This window comes from Ranitomeya imitator, chromosome 5, assembly GCF_032444005.1.
Source record: "Ranitomeya imitator isolate aRanImi1 chromosome 5, aRanImi1.pri, whole genome shotgun sequence".
NCBI classification, from domain to species: Eukaryota; Metazoa; Chordata; class Amphibia; order Anura; family Dendrobatidae; genus Ranitomeya; species Ranitomeya imitator.
The window spans coordinates 114,185,933-114,203,999 of NC_091286.1; the positions used below are offsets into that span (position 1 = coordinate 114,185,933).

General features: G+C 40.6%; 1 protein-coding gene across 1 annotated transcript in view; it reads right to left on the bottom strand.

The window, feature by feature from the left end:
* Positions 1-1,051: 1,051 nt before the first annotated feature.
* Positions 1,052-18,067, bottom strand: part of CRIM1 (cysteine rich transmembrane BMP regulator 1) — a 973,879-nt gene continuing 956,863 nt past the window's right edge. Inside the window, exons 14-17 of the mRNA XM_069769103.1 lie at positions 10,444-10,638; positions 6,791-6,910; positions 5,754-5,941; positions 1,052-2,616 (exon numbers count right to left, since the gene is read on the bottom strand). Coding sequence (XP_069625204.1) covers positions 2,440-2,616; positions 5,754-5,941; positions 6,791-6,910; positions 10,444-10,638 — 680 coding nt within the window. The 3' untranslated portion in view covers positions 1,052-2,439. The remainder of the gene's footprint in view (positions 2,617-5,753; positions 5,942-6,790; positions 6,911-10,443; positions 10,639-18,067) is intronic.

An 18,067-nucleotide genomic window follows, 5' to 3' on the forward strand; every position in this document is an offset into this window, starting at 1 on the left:
GGGACGGTTAACATGTCTGTGCTTTTTTGAGACCATATGTCCGCAAAAAAAAAGATTCATGCATACATGCCCGATTTTGATCAGTCACAAATCAAAATTACCCAAACATGTTTGTGGATCCGTGAAAATCACAGACAGCACGTGGGTAACATCAGTGTGAAGTGCATTAACATTGTAATGAATAGTAGAAGCTTTGTCATTTATGAATTTTTTCATTTGTGAAAACTACTGATAAAACACTGATGACATATTGACCAAAAACACTAAAGGATGTCTGAATGAGACCTTATGCCCCTCTGCCTTCTTGTGTTACCTATGCCCATTTTGGAAAATACAGGGAGGCGGAACATGCTGGGAGCCAAGTGGGACATAATGTTCATGAGCAAGGCATAAGCCTTTCAAAAGTCCCAGAAGTATTTTTCCTCTGATATTGTGGCAATATATTCATTCTTTCCTTATCTGACTCAACTGAATTCCACCCTCATCAACCAAGTCCAGCTCCTGGGCTTCTCCAGCAAAACAGTGAACATAGCAAAACAGAAGAATATACTGTATAATAAATTAAAGGCCCGTCCCCCCCAACTCAATATCCAAAGTAGCAGGACTTTTGCTTATTGCTGAAGTCACTGGTTTTTAGTCTCACACAGACATATACACACATTTTACATAATGCATATTCACGCAAATACACGTGAACTGGTACAGAGACAAAAAGCACACACAAACAAAAAATGAAAGTAAAACAGTAGGTAGAATAAAAAAAATGCCTGCATCCTTTTCTGAACTGACAAGCAGTTAAGCATTGGTATGGAATGCTGGTTTTAATGTATCTTTTACGGGTAAATTTCTCTTTCTTGGTTAAAAATACATTCAACATGAAAAAAAACATATAAAATTATATATATATATTTTATATATATATATATATATACAAATACTTTGTCATTTCAGCATAATATACATTTACATAAATATTCCTATAATGCTTAAGTTTGAAGAAGCATGATCTCCTCTTATCTTACTTTTTTTTGTAACTTTTGCTTTTTTTTTTAACTCAGCTTTGAAAAAAGGTGCTTGAATACTATAAAATTAAGCAACTCCAAAAACAGGGTAGCAGTTTTCTAATCAGTAACTTAAAAAAAAAATCAAAGAAAAATAATGAGGATAAAAATGAAAATAAATGGAATTGAAAAAAAAAAATGCTCTGCCCCCTCCTCCCCTCGCCCTATCTCAACTTGTTTGAAGCACAAGTTATTTTTTTATTTCCAGCGAGCTGATGTCGATGGCTTTCAATTCTTTAAATTGCCTCTCCAACAACAGTAAAAGTTAATAACAATTTCAATCCTTCTCTTGGTAGCGCAAAAAATAAAAAAGTCACACACAAATGTTCACACACACACGCACAAAAAAAAAAAAATAGATTCAACAACAATAACAACAACAACCCCTTATAAAAGAAATATTAGAACAGTATTTGGTGACGTTCTTAAAATGTTCTACTTTAAATACTGCTCTCAGAAGAAATAAAAAATAAAAATCCAGTGCTCAGATATAGATATATATTTATATATGAAAAAAAAAAACACCTACTAAGCCCTCAGTCATTTTACCTTAATCCAACTGGCCAATCGCTAAAAAAAAATAAAAAATAAAATAAAATTTAGATATAAAAAAGCAGCACATTTCTATTGTTATAGAACCTTACCCACCAAGTCTACCTTACTGCAGCTATCATCTGCTTTTTGCATGTGTATAACATCATTGTATGTATTGTTCATGTGAAGAGAGATCAGCTTAGAAAAAGAATTATTTGCAGCTTGAACATGGCTGTGATTTGTACATAGCATCCTTTGTGTACGACAACCTGTAGCAAAATTTGTAAAGATCACTCCATTTTCAGCATTGTTTTCTTGTGGTATAGATTCTGAGATGCAGGAGAAGTCAATGTCTTTGAATGGGGCAAGGGCACTGCCATTCTCACTGTTGTGTTGCCACTGGTAATGGTAACTCTGTGAGACGAAATCTGGTGCTCCTCTACACATATTCACCTTCCTCCTGCTTTCGATTAAGCTCTCGTCACCTCTCCTTTGTCGGTACCCCAAACTACGCCCCCAACCAACCTGAAAAAAAGAAAACATCTCTACAGCTATGTTACAAGCAGATACGCATATGCCAGTTCTCCAAACTTTGGTTCTAAGAAAACACTTGGTCAGTTGTTACAAAGGGAAAGTGGGAATGTTCGTTTTGGCACATTGCAGGAGACCAGAGTTCATCTCCATTAAGGTCTCGACTGTACATGTCACACAATCCAAAAAGCAAGTGCACGGTTCTAGTTTTTTTTTGTTGTATAGCAGGTTTCAGTCTTTTTCCCATCTTCTTGTCTGTTTTATTTTCCTTTTCTCTAAAGGAAAATCCATGTGCTAGCAGTCTTGGCGTTCCTCACACAGTTTGATAGAAATTATCTGCCTGGAGGTTGTTCTGTTTTTGCATACTGTAGAAGCCACTGTATCTAGAGTCTGGGTCAGCCATTCTTAGCATCCGTTGTGAGCTGTCCACTTGTACCCTAGTCCCTTTCTTGCAGTCCACATACACCAACTGATTGTTCAGACAGGTCGGCTGTTGGATATAGAAAAGTTCACAATTAATATTTGTACACATTTCTCACTGGTTATGTAGCAGTATCATGCAGCACTTTGGAACAAAAACCCTGACAGCTGTTTTAACGCCACCGATATAAGGCTGTCCATACACATTAGATGGCAATGGTCAAATGATGCTTCGGCTGATCGCTCCACCAACAACCATCTCAATCTCCCATGCAGGAGAGCTCATTCGGCTAAGGAACAGCTTAACTCCATAAGAACAACGGGATTGGCAGTCCAAAATCAGATATGCACGATCAATATCTCTTCAAACCATCAGTCAGCCAGCGCTCCCATAGACATAAGACCGTAGGCCTAACCCATCGATATTGGCCTGTTTGGCCTTCATTAGTCTAATGTTTATGGGGGCCTTAACAACTAGACCAATTCAATAGTCTATCAGCGCAGAAGAGCGTAATCATGTATGATGAGCAGAAGGCAAGATCTCCAAAAAGAAAAGATGGAAGTGGAATGTAAGGAAGATCCGTGGTGCAAATTTAAATGGTGAGAAAAAAGTTGTTTAAATTGGACGGTTTTTTAATTTTTCATTCATTTTTAATTCAGAGTTTTAATGGCATACCCATAAATAGCAGATCAATTGAAGAAGTTACAAATGCACTGGTCACTCAGCATTAAAATCAATGGAATCTACAGAAACAGCATAGTCTGGTCCTGCAGTTCTGCCCTATACCTTTGGCCCATGGCCAAGAGTGATGTTATTTCTTTTATTCTAATCTCAGACAGGATGCCATTAATGCCTGATATATGTTGGTCTGATCTCTAGGACCTGTAGGTACCATGTGAACATGGTCCCACCTTGGGTCGCGGGGAACAGAGAGGAGTCTGTGCATACGTAACTCTCAATTCAGTTCAGCATGAGGCCTAAAACGCCAAGTATGCTTCCTCGGCTAAATGTCAGAATTTTCACAGACATGCTATAAATGAAAAAAGCCACATATGTGCGGCTTCCTCTTTTATCTAGCGGCACAGGATGGGGACGCGTTCTTGAGGTCCTAAAATAATTGCAGGATGTATATGGAATTTTTGCAGAAAGGCCCCATCAATAATTTTGAATCGTAATACAGTACATAGCCGGCTGCAGAATGAGGAAACATTATCCATAGGATCCATTTAATTGATGAAGAGAAAAAAATTGTCCTCATAGCCTCTGTCAGGCTAGTACACATCAGTATACTTTTTCTGTTGTATGGATTAGCGCGATCTTATGTATTTACGTTTTTAGAGAGTGAATGGATAATAGAAGCCACTGTAAGTTTACACAGGGATTTGTAAGAGGCATGTGTCAAAAATTTATCTTAAATAGATCTCCAAAAGGCACTGCAAAATGCAATGTGAATGCACTGTAAAGGGAGTCATATAGCATGTTCATGGAACTTGGACGCCAAGGGGTCACCAACAATCCACTGTGAACTGACTAGCTAGGATTTCCATACAGATCTAGGGCAGTGGACTTTCAGAGCCTAGCCATGGCTCAGAGAGACCCTTATGGTGATATTAATTCTGGGTAACAAAATAAAAATAGTATGTACCGGTACATATATTCTGCATACTGTATAACAATAGGTATTGCGGCATAGCAGATTTCTATCTGTTCATGCATGGAATGGGTTAAGAACACAGTAAAAATGCTAACATTCCCTTGAAACACCTAAATCTTGTGTTCCCCTGTGGAATGTTCTGAATGTGACAGTGTGAGCAGACATGCAAAGCGAGAAGCAGTATTGCCTTGGGCCGAAATTCAAATATTCACGATATTAGGTTTCTACTCGACTGCTTTAACCTACTCCTGCTCCACAAGGCAAAAGGAGATATACACTTATCTATAAACCTAGGTTGTACAATGTAATCATGGGTCTGGCCTTGCATTTAATAATAGACACTCAGCTTTTTTAAAGATGGCAATAGAAAATTAAATGAATTCATGAAGAACCAGTCGTCACTTACTCAAAAACGTTGAGCTAAATACCTTATAAAAATCCCCAATTTCCCTTGATTCTGGCACTCTTTTCTGTTTTGTGCTGTGTCACTCCATTGCATGGATATTCACATTTGTTTCTTTTGGAGCACACTATGTGAAATCTCTGCTTTGCAGTTCGACTGTGAGTTTTTCATAGTCTTCTCTGTGGGTGTGTGCTTTTACCTCTCCCTGCCATATGATGCCAATCACAACTCAGCCGAATCTAAGACTGATAGGCTGCTAGTTCAGCTGCGATTCGCACCAGCTGAGAGGGAGAGGTGAGATGGTCCGCCCCCAGAGAACACTTGGAAGAAATGCCCAGCTGGACTGCAAAGTAGAGATTTCACATAGTGTGCCCCAGAAGAAACAAATGTAAATATTTCTGTAATGGAATGATGCAGTGGAAAAACAAAAAGAGTGGCAGAAGCAGTGGAGCTTGGAGATTTTTTTAAAATAAGGTATTGAATTAAAAAAAAATTAATAAAAAGGCCTGGTTGCCTTTCTTGAAAAACATAATACAAGTTATGGGTAGGGAACAAGCATGATTGACCTATGTGGAGTCGAGAAGGAATTTCCCCCCTAGTATGGGGTAATTAGCATCTGCCTCATGGGGCTTTTGCCTTCCACTGGATCAACATGTTAGGCTATATGTTGAACTTGATGGACTTATGTCTACTAGTGACGAGCGAGTGTACTCATTGCTCGGGTTTTCCCGTGCACGCTCGGGTGGTCTCCGAGTATTTGTAACTGCTCGGAGATTTAGTTTTCATTGTTGCAGCTGAATGATTTACAGCTACTAGCCAGGCTGAGTACATGTGGGGGTTGCCTGGTTGCTAGGGAATCCCCACATGTAATCATGGAGACCTCAATCCGTATGTCACATTAGGGCAGAATGAGAGCCTCTGGGTATGATTCTGAAGAACTTGGGGCATTCTATCAATACACTGAATGACCCATTTGTCGCTACGTCATACCATTTTTGATGGACATCTAATGCTTTCAAGGCCACATTATAACTCTGTCATGATTACAATGTCCTATATTATTAGTATATATGGTATACACGGTTTAGTAAATAGCAGAAATAGTGGACTATATAAGATATGTATGTAAAACATGCAAGAACATTGTACCTTTGTAGGCGTCTGGTAACAAGGTACTGGAATCCATTGTTTTTTCTTATTGATAAGAAGAAGGACTATGATAATAATCAAAGCTGTCAAAATTGGGATTGCTACCCATGCAACTGAGTGCAGAGCGTTGTCCTCGCTTGGATGAGGCCTGTCTCCTTCCCTGTAGTTCACTTTAAGATGACCCATTTCTAAAAGAATAAATTGTAAGATGAATACTCAGGAGAAGCATCAATATGTCACCCACCGGTAATATTAAAAGGGTATAGAGTTTGCCTCGTACTTACAGAAGCTGGATTATGTTGTTCTGCACAACTCACCGAGTTATTGTAAAATCCTCATTTTACTCCTAGTACACATTGATTTAGGCTAACGTGCTAAACTACATATTGTCAATATGAACATGAATATACATGCAGGTCAATGTTGTTCAAAATAGTGTATATTGTATTAAGTACTAAGAAAAATAAAACAGGATAGAATCATTTACCCAGAAGAATGCAAGTTCCCAAGAGGCAGATGTGCTACTGAGCAGGTTTCCCTGTAGAGAACTGTAATAGGAGGCCAAGGATTGGGCAAACTAATGTGACAGATCTACTTGTTTCTATTTCAGGATGCTATAATGGTTAATGCTTGATGTGAGGTTATACTAACAGGGTTAGATAAACTTTTACCAAGTAAACCAAAGTAAGTTAGTGCATATTGTATTTGTATTGTGGTAGGACCCAAAAAGAACCCTAAAACAAAGGGGCCACATTCTGATATTTCTCTATCCAAAACCTGGGGATGGTAACTGGGATCTGTATGTCGTGTCCAGACAGAGGTATTTCAAGCACAGACGGCATCTTAAGGTAATATTTTTAATACACAGTAAAGGTCCTCGAATAACACTTCTGGTAGTCAAATTTTAACACGTGGAAAAATAAATATTTATGATGTCTGTACATACAATGTTTTCTACTGCATAAGGGCTTGGGGCACTATATGTCATAAATTACTGGTGACCTGAAAGCCACTGTGAAGCGGTTTGAGGACCTCACCTCTATGGTGGTGAATGTCATTCTCACTCGGTGTTGGCCAGTGAATAAAGTCATGTTCATTTCTTCCTCGGTGATTTGTCTTCTCAATAGGGATGTTGGTGGGTTCTGGAATATACATTTCTGCAAAACACAAACTCTATTTATGAATCCACTTTGCTTTTTATAATGCAAACCTGCCGTTCTAGCTATAAGCAAAGTGATTGTCTCATGACGAGATCCCAGGTTTATTTGTCCAAATATGGGATATGGACATCTTAGAGAGAAGCCCACCCCTATGAGATGTCAGCAGATAGAACCCCTTTATCATTAATTTTTATCTGTGCACACCTGCACATATGCTCTGATGCTAACTTAGAAAATGAAATAGAAGTGTACAAGTCTATAGGAAAATATTTAGAATTGAGAGTCCTCAGTGGTTGATACCTTTTAATGGCTAACTGAAAAGATGGTAACAAATTGCAAGCTTTCAAGATTACTCAGGCCTCTTCATCAGGAATAGACTAAAAGAAATTCTGATGAATCACATATTTATGCACAACACAGCACAGAAATAATGCCATAGATAAGACATTATGTCAGTGATAAACAGTTATGACCATAAATATTGGTCATTAAGGTATGTAGGGCTGTCTATTGGTTTCTGATACAGGGATCTTTCTATTTAATTGTTCTGCAGCTTAATGATGGTGTCCAAAAAGTTAATTTCCGTGCAGGAGTAGTTGAGTGCTAACATCCCTGTTTCAGAAGCCAATCGACCGCCCAACATACCTTAAATGGGACAGTTTCCATTCAAAACACATACAAAACTCTATTGTCTACAGCCAAGCCATCAGATACAATCGTATATGCTCCAACCCCATAGATAGGGATGAACACTTTGGTCGCCTCAGAAAGACCTTTTGGAATCAGGGCTACCATCCAAGAACAATTCAAAACCAAATTACAAGAGCAACAGGAATATCAAGGAATCACCTGCTACATTACAAAGCTAAAGAAAAAAATAATCGGGTACCTCTAGTAGTCACCTACAATCCAAATCTGGAGCTGCTAAGGGGAGCTGCACGGAAATTACGACCTTTACTACAAAAGATGCCCGCTTACAATCCATTTTTCCAGACCCCCCACTACTGTGTTTTAGGCAGCCCCCAAATCTAAGAAGTATCATTGTCAGAAGCTCCCTGTCCACCCAAACAGCTGCAGGAACCCTTCCTTGCAACCACAAAAATGTAAAACATGTCCATTTAAAATGACCATGGACAAGATAAAGATCCCCAATTCACATCAGGATTACAATATCCCAGGTACTTTCAGCTGCATCACATCTAACGTGGTGTACCTAATTAGTTGTACTAAATGTTCAACTGGGGGTCTGTATGTGGGGGAGACAGGGCAAAAGCTTAGAACAAGAATGAACTCTCATCGCCATACAATAAGAGAAAAAAGAATGGATCTACCTGTGGCAATACATTTTTGTCTCTCTGATCACAGCATTATGGACATGAAATTACTTGTATTAAAAAGAAACTTCAAATCTCTGAGAGACAGAAAGGTCTGAGAGTATAAACTCATGACGACCTTTGACACACTCAGTGCAGGAATTAATGTGTCGCATGGATTTATATCTTTTTACATCAATTAAGGAATTTGCTCATCAGACCGTGTGGGGGCATCATAATATACAACCAGACCCCAATCAGAGGACAATAAAACATTCACACTCCTTATCTAGGAACTGTTCCAATATTTATGGACATAACTGTTTATCACTCACATAATGGTAGTTCTGCTTCACGTCATCTGTCTTATCTATGGATTATTTCTATGCTGTGTTGTGCATAAATATGTGATTCTTCAGAATTTCTATTAGTCTATGCCTGATGAAGGGACATGAGTAGTCTCGAAAGCTTGCAATTTGTTACCATCTTTTCAGTTAGCCATTAAAAGGTATCAACCACTGAGGACGCTCAATTCTAAATATTTTTCTAGCCACTGGCTAACACAGTACCAAGATATATATCTTTCCTGTATCAAGCCTATAGGGAAAGACTATAAAAGAAAAGCAATATAAGCTTCATTGATAATTCTAAAATAAAATATTATTTACCGGTCTAATCTCAGTCTACGATAGAGACTTACCATGTCTGCAGTGAGTTCAGGTGGGCAAATACAATAAGTTAATGGTTATGTTACACTAGCAGAAAAGATAAAAATATATAGCAGTAATGTACTTTCAAAAACAAGCAAAACGCTCTTTTGTCGGGTAAAATGATCTTTTAGTCTGTAGCAAAGATTGTCGTTTTCAACAGTGCATTGTCCTGAGCAAACAGGAGCTGTGCTGCCGAGAACAATGGCAGGTTATGTGCCACGAACGATCTATTACAGATTGTTCAGCCTTCATCTAATAAGTATTCAGACTGCATAAATAGGCTATTAAAAAGCCATAGTGGTGCTTTATTCCACTGCCGGAGTGGTATCAGTAATGCATGTTCCCTGTCCATAGTAAAACATTACTGGCTGCCGTCTTCATCTGTTATCGACAGCGCCCCGGTCGTCTTATGCACGTTGTGAGCTGCCGGGTCGCTCCATTGTTTGTTGGGAAATCCAGAAGGCAACTCAATGTAAGCCAGAATGCAGCTCCCATAGATTTAGGCTAAGTTCACACTTGCGTTGTGCAGTCCGTTCAACAAATCCGTTAAACGGACGGCAGTAACGCAAGTGCCGACTTTGGCACTGCGCTAGCGCAGATGGAGCATCTGCTAGCTCCATCTGCGCTAGCAGTGCGCTAGAAGTGATGAACCCGGAAACGCTGCAGGCCGCGTCTCGGGTCCGTCACTCAATGAGGGCACATCGCTAGCGCACGCCCATTGTGGGCGTGTGCTAGCAATGCGCTCGCCATTACAAGTAATGGCGGCGTTAACGGACTACGTTACACCACGTTATGCCGCGGTGTAACGAAGTCCGTTAAACGGGTTCACACAACGCAGTGTGAACCCAGCCTAACACCAAGAGCTTGTGACCATCCGTTACCTCTGACTTCTGGTCAGTCAGGAGCTGGGCTCAGAAGACGGTGTAACTAGGACTGGAGCGCCTCGGGAAGAGCAGGAGACTGTGGCTGCTAAGTATTTTACTAGAGGTAGGGAACAGACATTAGTGACACGACTCCAGCGGTGACATAAAAAAAAAAAAAGGTGGAGAGGTAATAATCACTGACTGGCAAGTATTGCGCAGTGTGAGCGCACCTTAATAATAAAAATGTACTTTTCTTTATGTGGTCATTATTTTTACATGAAGAGTAACGCTGCATTGCTGTGCTATTCTTCCCACTAAATATGGAGGAATTTTCCTTACTAATTACTTTTTATACATACCAGCAATTCATTTTAAATTGTGATAAATTAGAAAACCTGATCCCCACAACCAATAGCTGCCTATTCAAAAATGCAGGAGGGCTGCAGCTCTGGATTATAATACAGGCTGTAACTTAGAATCCATATACAATATGGAAAGCAATTACTTTTAATTAACTCACAAAGATACTTTGTGTGCATATATACAATATGTAAATTTATCCTTAAAAGTCTCCAGGAACCAAACTCCTACTGGACACACAATCCAGCCATCTTAAAGAGGATGCGACAGGCAGATATTGTTACCTGGACACATGGGACAGCAGCTCCCTTCCACGTTTATTGGCTCCACGCAGGGCAATGGTGGGCAGCTGACTGTGGAGCAGAGGGTCTGTCCCTGCAAACAGTAGCAGTGTGTACAGCTGTCGATGTCCCATCTCTCTTCATCTGCATAGGTCTTTCCGTTGAAATGGCAGACGACTTTCTTTGGAATTGTATCCTCTGTGATGACAAACAGTTATACACAAAAGAGCTTTAAATACTGTCTGAAACCAACATGCAACAACGGAACGAGCGGAGCTGTTTGGTGGGTATATGCCTACACATAAAGTTCTACTTTAACACGTAAGACATGTCTAACTGATCCAAACCATGTACAGACATTTATTTCTGTAGTTCTGATTATCTATTTTAGGGCTTGTTTCCATTTGCGAGAAACATGTCCGTGTCTCGCATGTGAAAACCCAGCTCTGGCGCCGGCACTTCAGAGCGGAGCGTGCGGCCGCATAGCAACACATGGAGCCGCACGCTCCGCTCCCAAGTGCCGGCACCAGAGCTTGGTTTTCACATGCGAGACACGGACGTGTTTCTCGCAAATGGAAACAAGCCCTTACGGTTATAATATTTAGCAATGTTGTTCAGAGCCAGAACACTGTTCCGGTATAGCTGCACAGTGTTCTCGGTAATATCAGTACATGCAGAAAGTGATGCCAGAGAAGAGGTGTTATTTTGGCAGCTTCTACTGTACAGCACAGTAAGATAAAACAAAAAAAAAACAAAAAATATATAAAGTGCATCGTGGAAACTTGCATTTAATGGGAATCTGTCATCAGGGTTTTGCTTCCCCATCTAAGAGAAGCATAATGTAGAGGCAGAAACTCTGTTTCCAGCAATGTATCACTTACAGGACTGCTCGCTGCAGTTTTGATAAAATCACAGTTTTATCTGCTGAAGATATAGCAGTTCTCTCAATGCTGAGCTCTGTATAACCCCGCCCTCACCACTGATTGACAGTTTTCTGTTTACACTGTGCACAGGCAGAAAGCTGTTCAGTGGTGGTGTTATATAGAGCGTACTTGTCCTCTAGAGATAATTTGCTGATAAAAGTTATTTCATCAAAACTACAGCAATCAGTGTAAATGACACGTCACATGAATAAGGGACTCTGTCTCTACATCAAAAACTGCATGACAGGTTCACTTTAAAGGGAATCTGTCAGTAAAATCAACCCTCCTTTACCATCTGTGTGGGAAATAGGAAGCTGAATATAATGATATCAGCGATCTGATGTCTTATTCCAAAGATATTGACATTTTTCTTAATATGCAAATGACTTGTTAAGATTTATGGGCTGGACATGGATCTACATGAGAATCTGCCTCCAGAGCTTATTCTACATGAAGGGGAATTACTAGTGTGATATGTGATGGCCGCTCTCTGCTCTCCTGATCTCACTGCAGAGCTGTGTGTGATTATACCTGACACATCTGCAGGTTCCTCTCAGCTTCCAGCTCGCAGGCAGACAGGGCTGTAATATTGTTGTCATACAGCAGAGCTGTGAGAGCTGCAGGAAATGTGTTAGCATGAGACAAATTTCAATTTTACTGTCCTGTGTTAGTTACATGTCTCACACTGGTAACGTCTCCTTTCATGTAAAATAATCTGTGGAGGCAGAGTGCAGATCAGTGTCCTGCCTCTAGATCTTTAAGATCTCATTTACATATAAGAAAAATGTGGATTTTTCTGGACTAAAATATTGGATTAAGATATTAAGGTATCATTTTATTCAGCTTCCTATGACCTACATGTCCATACAGATGGATTAGGAGGGTTGATCCTACTGACAGATTCCCTGTAAGACAAGCACAGTAAAAATCATCTTGCTGTATTAATGTTAGATTAATGTTAGATACAGTTAGGTCCATATATATGCAGAAGACTGTATGAAAGTAAATACAGAGGGATCACTGCACGGTGCAGGCCACTAATAAGCATCAAGAATAAAAAGGCTAGACTGGACTTTGCTAAAAAGATCTAAAAAAGCCAGCACAGTTCTGGAAGAACATTGTTTGGACAGATGAAACCAAGATCAACCTCTACCAGAATGATGGAAAGAGAAAAGTATGGCGAAGGCGTGGTACAGCTCATGATCGAAAGCATACCACATCATCTATAAAACACAGCGGAGGCAGTGTGATGGCTTGGGCATGCATGGCTGCCAGTGGCACTGGGTCACTAGTGTTTATTGATGATGTGACACAGGACAGAAGCAGCCGAATGAATTCTGAGGTATTCAGAGCCATACTGTGTGCTCAGATCCAGCCAAATGCAGCCAAACTGATTGGTCATCGTTCACACTACAGATGGACAATGACCCAAAACATAAAGCCAAAGCAACCCAGGAGTTTATTAAAGCAAAGAAGTAGAATATTCTTGAATGGCCAAGTCAGTCACCTGATCTCAACCCAATTGAGCATGCATTTCACTTGTTAAAGACTAAACTTCAGACAGAAAGGCCCACAAACAAATAGCACCTGAAAACCACCACAGTGAAGGCCGGGCAGAGCATCAAAAGGGAGGAAATGCAGCGTCTGGTGATGTCCATGAGTTCAAGACTTCAGGCAGACAAAGGGTTTTCAACCAAGTACTAAAAATGAACTTTTCATTTAAAATTATTGAATCTGTCCAATTACTTTTGGTCCCTTTTAAAACAGGGTGTTTAGGTTAGGGAGCTGAAACTCCTAAACCCTTCATCCAATTTTAATGTGGATACCTTCAAATGAAAGCTGAAAGTCTGAACTTCAACTGCATCTGATTTGTTTTGTTTAAAATTCATTGTGGTAATGTCTATGTCCAAAATTAGAAAAATGTTGTATCTGTCCAAATATATATGGACCTAACTGTACATTTGACTGATTATGACATTTTGTCCTTTCTTTCTGTATAAGGCTGCCGTCACACTAGCATTATTTGGTCAATATTTTACAGCAGTATTTGCAAGCCAAAACAAGGAGTGGGTGATAAATGCAGAAGTGGAGCATATGTTTCTATTATACTTTTCCTCTAATTGTTCCTCTCCTGGTTTTGGCTTACAAATACTGATGTAAAATACTGACCAAATACTGCTAATGTGACGGCAGCCTAAAGGTACCGTCACACTCAGCAACTTTACAACGAGAACGACAACGATCCGTGATGTTGTAGCGTCCTGAATAGCGATCTCGTTGTGTTTGACACGCAGCAGCGATCAGGATCCCGCTGTGTCATCGCTGGTCAGAGCTAGAAGTCCAGAACTTTATTTCGTCGTCAGGTCGGCGTGTATCATCATGTTTGACATCAAAAGCAACGATGCCAGCAATGTTTTACATGGAGCTAACAACCAGCGAGAACGATAAGTGAGTCGCCGTTACGTCACTGGATCACTCCTGCATCGTTCTGGTGCTGCCGTGTTTGACGTCTCTACAGCGACCTAAACAGCGACGCTGCAGCGATCGTCTCGTTGTCTATATCACTGCATCGTCGCTGAGTGTGACGGTACCTTAAGACATGAACTAATCACACTGCAGAACAAATCAGTTGATGAATACAAGAACCTGAGTTCTGCAATATGTCCTTTATTAATATATTTTAGTTTATTGAGCAACAGTAAAAGAAGAAGGAATCCCCAATACAGTATGTGCACACCGTCTTTTAGACACGTGTGAACCTGGCGAGTTTTTGAAGTTCACACAAGAAGTTTTTTTATTTTTAAACAATGGACCGATTTGTATCCATGTGTAATATTTGACTTTCATCCTTTTTTTCAGTCCATGTGTCTGTCTCTACCATCTGATGGAAGTTTTTCAATCTTGTCCTAGTTGGGGCACAGTCAGACGCCATATATATCGGACCGTGATAGGAACGCAGTGCACACTGGCCGGCGGTTCTCCCGATCCGAGCATGACATCTGCATAGAAATACATAAAGCTGTCATGCTGGGATCGGGAAAGCCGCTGGCCAGTTTGTACAATGTGTTCTGATCTCGGTCCGATTTATACAGACGTCTGAATGAGCCCTTATACAGACGGCACACAAATACAACACAGACTGCATTGGTGTGCTGGCCGTTTGTTCTTTTCTTTCCACAAAATCATGAGTGAATTTGGCCCACAAAAGTATGACACTGGCAAAGACGATAATACTAAAATGGGTACATGTTCTATTCACCAAAAAAGTATAGAACATGATGAAACTCCGACATGTGACTAGGACCCGATCATAAAGCCTAAAATTTGAATCTAGAAACACATTGGGAGTATCTGAGACTTTGTGCCGCATTTATAAGTGGCAGAAGTGTCATAGTGGCGCCTACTCAGATATTTCCTTTCTTTATAGCTTACAATATAACACCTGTAATCTGATTGGTTGCTTAGTCATCACCATTGCACAACTTTCATCAAAGAGCCCTGTCTTAATGCCAGAGAATTGCCTTTCTTGCTTTATGTTGCCTCCTGTGGTCTCTCCCCTAAAATGAGAAAGCTGTGCACTTAGATTTTTCCAAAGTGATTGTTTCACAGCAAGACAAAAACCAAAATCAGAACATTCTCATTTCAAAATGACATAGAAATAGCAGTAATGGCTAGATTATATTTACTAATGGATGCGTTGCCAGCCATGACTGTGGATCTCCCGCTTCCTTTATGGGTAAAGACGGGGGGCTGGAGATTCCGATCCTTCAATATTCAGCTGTATTGTCAGTACGTGAACGACCTCTTGTACTAATCTTCGGTCAAGCATTGGTTGTGTTTGCAGAGTAATGTATAAGAGTCTACATCACAGTCCGAATTAAAGATACTTCACCCATGACAAGGACAGCAGTTCCTAAGTCGTTATTATATTGATACCTTACTACTGTAACAAATTATTCCTGGATACAAATCTGCTCAAATCTTCTAAAAAAAATTACTATTACTACACACTGGTTCAACCGCTGAGTTAAAAGGACCCTAAAGGCACATAAAGGCTTCTATAGGGCCTTGCTGTTTTTCCGTATGCTTTTCATTTTCTGATAGATTGAAGTGATCCCCCATCTTTCTGACCTTCAGAGCCAGATTCAGCTCTGAAAGAGGGTGGCGAGCAACATCCTTATGGCCCTCACCCTTCTCCTCAAGGTTAGTGACATTCAACTCCCACCTCCCCCACAGTAGTGACACCCAGAACCCCCATTATCAGTACCATGACAGCCATAGCTACCCCACAGAAATCACACTAAGGCAGTATACTTGTATCCAGGGGTTCCCACCTTACCCTCATTTGATGTTCTTCCATCAAGCATTCCCACAGTGCTGTCACATCCAACTTCAAGCACCTCCTCTATCTGGCAATATCATGCCATGTCCGGCTTAGCGTTTAATTTATCTCTCCAACCTCGAGGCAAGTATTTGAGGATCTATATCTTCTATGTGGTTCTACTCCAGAACTCACCATCTAGAGACCTGCAATTCACAGCTGATGCTAGACCTGGTGCTACCAAGCTGGCAGACAGCCGTGAACCACACATCATGGGTCCGCGAGCCACAGTTTGGGGATCCCTGCTCTATCCAATGTTATATAGCGGCCTTTCACCCTAAAGTAGCGCTGTACAAAGGTTGTAGGGCCTTGTGCAGGAGGTGTAATAATACAAATTTTCTAGTGTTTATGGCCCGATATTTAATGCACAGGCGATAATAGTACAATAAATATGAGCCAGGCTGGACTTTTGGAAATGTTTGATATATGAATAAGCTACAGTTCTGTCTGCTAAATAACAACGTCAACAATTGCTTGCTTTGTAAAACAGGCATCATGCCGAGCAGCGAGAAGACGCAAATGAAAGTAGGACAAATCACTGTATAGAAAATATTGAGAGTTAGCGAGCTGAAAGGTCATTTTAATATGAAGTATCAGCGTTAGATTGTAATTTCAGGGACGTGCAGCAGCCGTTCTGTCTGTCTTATTATCTGAAATGAAATGAACAGCAGGTGTGGAGTGCCTATGGCAGCAATGAACATGCAGGGTGGCACAGCTAGCGACAGACCTCCATATCATATCATCTGCGCCACTCTTCCAAATTTGGTCTTGTCTGCACTTTCATATCTAAGACTGAAAAATGTTTCACTACTAAATGACACTGCATCATTGCTGCCTCTTTATTAGGGGGGTATTTATTCCTCTTGGCTTCTTTTTATTCCATTCTGGAATATATGAGTGAAACGCTACAGATAAACATCTGCTGTCACTTCTATAGAATATATATTAAACCCCAGCGTTTATCTACACTAACGCCATCTTTATGTTATCTTGTTATATCTTGTTGTATGTTAATACAGTCTGAGAAGCCAATTCCATGAAGCACATATGCCAGGTCTAGGGAATATTACTAGGACAGAGATTAAATTGTGTCACTGCTTTCTTTCTACATGTTTTGTTGCTTTCTAATTTAGCTTAGTAAAAAGGGCCAGTCACTTCTTAAAAAAATTGGGTTAAATAACTTGTAAAACTCCCCGAGCTTTCCACATTCTGTCGCTCTTTACCGTTTTGTGCTGCGTCGGTCCATTGCAGACATATTCACAATTGTTTCTCTTGGAGAGCAATATGTGAAATCTTTGTTTGTGGTCCATCTGAGCATTTCTTCAAAGTCTTCTCTAGGGTGTTCACTTTCATCCCTCTCTTCCAGATGCTGCCATTCAGAGTTTGGCAGCTGATCTAACAGTTAGACACTCCCAAACTGATTGGCAGCGTATAGGAAGAAGGGGTGAGAGCGGATGGCCACAGGGAAGACTATGAAGAAACACCCAGTTGAACTGCGAGCAGAGATTTCATATTGTGCGCTCCCAAAGCAACCAATATGAATATCTCTGCAATGGAGTGATGCAACGCAAAACACAAAAGAGCAGCAGAATCAGGGGAGCGCAGGAATTTTTTTTTTACAAGGTATATACCGTATTTTTCGGACTATAAGACGCACCGGACTATAAGGCTCACCCAGGTTTTAGAGGTGGAAAATAGGGAAAAAAATATTTGAAGCTAAAAAATGTGGTAAAATATTTAATAACATAAATGACATACTATTATATGTGGTGTTATTATATATAATAGTATGTTATTATGTTGGAAGCTGCGGGACGAGTGTGGTGTCTGTAAAGCACTATATGAAGATGCTGGAGGGTGAGTATAAGAATGGGGGCACAGGGCTTATATTTAAAGCACCACTCCAGCACTGCAAAATAACACTGGAGTGCTGCTTTAAAATCCCATGGGAGAACTATAACTCCCAGCATGTCCTGCAGATCCTATGACATGCTGGGAGTTATAGTTCACCAAAGGAGTGGCAGAGTGCTTTATTGTGTTTTGTAAAGACTAACCTCTTAATTGTGGCAGCCAGCCACTGTGGTGAGGTTAAAGCTGGAGGTCCCATGACTGCACACAGAGCAGCTGCAGATTCTAGTGGAGACTGGAGAGCCTGAAGGACCTGTGATGATGTCAGGAAGAGGGAGGGCTCTGAGCTGCCATGTGATGCTCCAGCCCGCCCACTCCTGACATCATCACAGGTCCTCCTGCACAGAACTCAGCGTCCAGCCCAGGCATGGCAGGCAGGTATGCAGCAATCTCCTCTCTCCTCTGGCCCCTGCTG